The sequence below is a fragment of the Nansenia antarctica genome (genome assembly GCF_963989245.1).
Source record: "Nansenia antarctica genome assembly, chromosome: 13".
Classification (NCBI taxonomy): domain Eukaryota; kingdom Metazoa; phylum Chordata; class Actinopteri; order Argentiniformes; family Microstomatidae; genus Nansenia; species Nansenia antarctica.
The window spans coordinates 20,313,965-20,318,964 of NC_137683.1; the positions used below are offsets into that span (position 1 = coordinate 20,313,965).

Genomic DNA, 5,000 nt, shown 5'->3' on the forward strand with positions numbered 1-5,000 from the left:
AGTGTGGGAGGGGGAAGGGGGGGGGGGGAGTGAGGGTGAGGAGGAGGAGGAGGAGGAGGATGAGGAAAGAGAGGGGGGGGTGAGGGGTAGGAGGCGGTGAGGGTGAGGAGGAGAGAGAGAGAGGAGGGGTTGAGGGGGAGGAGGAGAGAGAGAGAGGGGGAGGAGGGGTGAGGAGAGAGATAGATGGCAGGGGGAGTGCAGGTGAGGGTAAGGAGAGAGAGAGAGAGAGAGAGAGAGAGAGGGGGGGATATAGAGGAGAGGGGAGTAGGGGGGGTGGGGGTGGGAGGGGGGGGGGAGGGGGTCATTCAGTGTGTGTTTCCATGCCTGCAGGTGTTTCACAATTGACCCAGCTAATATAGCATTAGTAATGACACCACACACACACACACACACACACACACACACACACACACACACACACACACACACGCAACACATTCCTATCTTACATTCAGGAAGATTATCTGTATTAGATTCCTAATCCTCCCCTTTCATCACTTATATAATGGCCTGCTGTAGCTGGACACACACACACATGCAAGCAAGAGCACACACACACACACACACACACACACACACACACACACACACACACACACACAGACAGAGACACACAAACACACACAGAAATACACACACACACACACACACACACACACACAGAAACACACGCACACACATACACATACACAAACACATACACATACACATACACATGTACATACACATACACACACACAGATTCACACACACACACACACACAGTAAGGGTGTCCATCTTTACAGCAACGCTTACGGGGAAGGAGTAGAGGAAGACTCCGAAGAAGAGGATGACGAAGAAGAGGAGGACGAGGAGGAGGAAGAGCCACTTGAACCTCCTCCACAGGATGTACTTCAGAGTCTTGTAGGGAGACGAGAACCACAAGAAGGACGTGTCTGGTCGCCTGGGTGGGGTGGGAAGGGGAGGGGAGGGGAGGGGGGAGGAGAAGGGGGGGGAGGCAGACAGACAAAAAGTGTACCTCCTCTCATGACGATGTTCCCCTTCTTTAGACACGCGTATGTGTGTGTGTGCGTACGTGCGTGTATGTGTGTGTGTGCCCAGACAGTTTTTAGGTATAGTATTTAGGGGGTAGTGGTGGTCTAGTGGATAGTGAGTTGGACTTGTGATCGGAAGGTTGTGAGTTCAAATCCCGCCTGAAACCACACCACTACTAGTGTGCCCTTGAGTAAGGCACTTAGCCCTCAGTTACTCCAGGGGGAATGTCCCTGTAATTCGTAATTGGAAGTCGCTTTGGATTAAAAGCGTCTGCTAAATGGCAAAATTAAATTATTAAAATTATTGTATAGTACATTTCCATAAAGACCATAGTCTTTACAATGGGAAGCTGCTATTTACACACAACGACCACTAGTTAGCACCTCTTGTAAATGAGCCTGCCTCCTACACAGAAAAACTGCAAAATAGCTTTATACTAACTAACGCTGATGTGATTTTGAACGTAAGGATACTGGGTGGTAGAACGCACATATCTAGGGAAAGTCATGAAAGGAGGGTCCTGAAACACTTTCCGAGTGCAAAGATATTCAAAATAATTCACTCACATGGCGGAATAGAGTTCTAGTGTTAAATACTGTGTAGTCCCCATAGGGCCCCATTCATTCTGGAAGTATGTCCAAAACACCTTGGCACGCGCACACACACACACACACACACACACACACACACACACACATACACACATACAAACATACAAACACACACACACATCCATACACACACACACACACACACACACACATACACACATACACACATACACACACACACACACACACACACACACACACACACACACACACACACACACACACACACCAATCCAGACACTCCTCATGACAGAACGCCACTCTGAAGACTGTCTGTATTGCTGTAATACAAGTTTGCATTTTCATTGTTATGGTAACGCAATGCTGAAGGGGATTATAGCGTATTAACATGACAACACACGTAATGCAGACAAAGCCTTCAGTAATGGTGTTTTTGGACATCTCTCCAGGATGAATGGGCTCCTATGGTGCCAAAATATTATGAAATATCTGAAGGAAAAAAAAATGTAACTAAAAACTGTCTGGCTGCTTAGCAACTACACCCAAGGTCAACCAGGGCCAACCTGTGATTGGTTACTGCGAGCAGGCTGACTCACTGTGGCTCCTCCAGGTGGGGGTTCATGTTGGGTTCGTCTCTGCCCACCCCCGCTGGCCTCTCCTCCTGATCCTGCTCCCCCACGATCTCCATGGACATCTCTACCTTACCCTGGAGGGGGGGGGGGGGGGAGAGATCAATCAGGGTGAGATCAATCCCATTTCAGCAAAGCAGTCAACACTATAGAGGACAGGTCTTCATTGTGTGGCTGAGTGTGTACAGGTGTGTGTACAGGTGTGTGTATGTACAATTTTGAACAGGTGCATGTAATGGATGACATTGGGATGTGAGATGTGAGGAGTGAGGAGTGTGCGTACGTGTGTATGTGGGTGTGTGAACTTATCTTTTACTTGTCCGAGAGCTCAAGTTACTTGTCCAAATATGACGACGCACACGCTCGTGCGTGTGTGTGTCTGTCTACTAACACACTACAAGCCAGTAATACATTACATTACATTCGATTTCAAAGTTTAAAGTAAAGGGGTCATGCCAGCATTAATGTTCTGATTCAAAGGCATGATTTGCCAGATTCTCTAGGCATGACAACATACCGCGCTCCCCTACTCAGCGGACATAGATTGTTTGACAAGGCACCATACACTGACAAGGCAGCTCCATTGACAAGGCAGCTACATTGACAAGGCAGCTACATTGACAAGGCAGCTACATTGGCAAGGCAGCATACATTGGCAAGGCAGCATACATTGACAAGGCAGCATACATTGGCAAGGCAGCTACATTGACAAGGCAGCTACATTGGCAAGGCAGCTACATTGACAAGGCAGCTACATTGACAAGGCAGCTACATTGACAAGGCAGCTACATTGACAAGGCAGCTACATTGACAAGGCAGCTACATTGGCAAGGCAGCATACATTGGCAAGGCAGCTACATTGACAAGGCAGCTACATTGACAAGGCAGCTACATTGACAAGGCAGCATACATTGACAAGGCAGCTACATTGACAAGGCAGCTACATTGACAAGGCAGCAGACATTGACAAGGCAGCATACATTGACAAGGCAGCTACATTGACAAGGCAGCTACATTGACAAGGCAGCATACATTGACAAGGCAGCATACATTGACAAGGCAGTATACATTGGCAAGGCAGCATACATTGACAAGGCAGCATACATTGACAAGACAGCAGACATTGACAAGGCAGCATACATTGACAAGGCAGCATACATTGACAAGGCAGCTACATTGACAAGGCAGCTACATTGACAAGGCAGCTACATTGGCAAGGCAGCATTCATTGACAAGGCAGCATACATTGACAAGGCAGCATAGATTGACAAGGCAGCATACATTGACAAGGCAGCATACATTGACAAGGCAGCTACATTGGCAAGGCAGCATACATTGACAAGGCAGCTACATTGACAAGGCAGCTACATTGACAAGGCAGCATACATTGACAAGGCAGCTACATTGACAAGGCAGCTACATTGACAAGACAGCATACATTGGCAAGGCAGCTACATTGGCAAGGCAGCATACATTGACAAGGCAGCATATATTGACAAGGCAGCTACATTGACAAGGCAGCATACATTGACAAGGCAGCATACATTGACAAGGCAGCAGACATTGACAAGGCAGCATATATTGACAAGGCAGCATACATTGACAAGGCAGCATACATTGACAAGACAGCATACATTGACAAGGCAGCATATATTGACAAGGCAGCATACATTGACAAGGCAGCTACATTGACAAGGCAGCATATATTGACAAGGCAGCATACATTGACAAGGCAGCATACATTGACAAGGCAGCATATATTGACAAGGCAGCATACATTGACAAGGCAGCATATATTGACAAGGCAGCATACATTGACAAGGCAGCATATATTGACAAGGCAGCATACATTGACAAGGCAGCTACATTGACAAGGCAGCATACATTGACAAGGCAGCATACATTGACAAGGCAGCATATATTGGCAAGGCAGCATACATTGACAAGGCAGCTACATTGACAAGGCAGCTACATTGACATGGCAGCATACATTGACAAGGCAGCAGACATTGACAAGGCAGCATACATTGACCAGGCAGCTACATTGACATGGCAGCATACATTGACAAGGCAGCATACATTGACAAGGCAGCATACATTGACCAGGCAGCTACATTGACATGGCAGCATACATTGACAAGGCAGCATACATTGACAAGGCAGCATACATTGACAAGGCAGCATACATTGACATGGCAGCATACATTGACAAGGCAGCATACATTGGCAAGGCAGCTACATTGACAAGGCAGCAGACATTGACAAGGCAGCATACATTGGCAAGGCAGCTACATTGACAAGGCAGCTACATTGACGAGGCAGCATACATTGGCAAGGCAGCATTCATTGACAAGGCAGCTACATTGACAAGGCAGCTACATTGACAAGGCAGCATATATTGACAAGGCAGCATACATTGACAAGGCAGCATATATTGACAAGGCAGTTACATTGACAAGGCAGCATACATTGACAAGGCAGCATACATTGACAAGGCAGCATACATTGACAAGGCAGCATATATTGACAAGGCAGTTACATTGACAAGGCAGCATACATTGACAAGGCAGTTACATTGACAAGGCAGCATAGATTGACAAGGCAGCTACATTGACAAGGCAGCATACATTGACAAGGCAGCATACATTGACAAGGCAGCATACATTGACAAGGCAGCATACATTGGCAAGGCAGCATACATTGACAAGGCAGCTACATTGACAAGGCAGCATACATTGACAAGGCAGCATACATTGACAAGGC

General features: G+C 47.1%; 1 protein-coding gene across 1 annotated transcript in view; it reads right to left on the reverse strand.

Moving 5' to 3' along the window:
- dysf (dysferlin, limb girdle muscular dystrophy 2B (autosomal recessive)) overlaps nucleotides 1–5,000 on the reverse strand; it is a gene marked incomplete at its 5' end in the record, with an annotated part of 98,375 nt that overhangs the window by 186 nt on the left and 93,189 nt on the right. Inside the window, 2 exons of the mRNA XM_080544073.1 lie at nucleotides 797–944; nucleotides 2,205–2,314. Coding sequence (XP_080400199.1) covers nucleotides 797–944; nucleotides 2,205–2,314 — 258 coding nt within the window. The remainder of the gene's footprint in view (nucleotides 1–796; nucleotides 945–2,204; nucleotides 2,315–5,000) is intronic.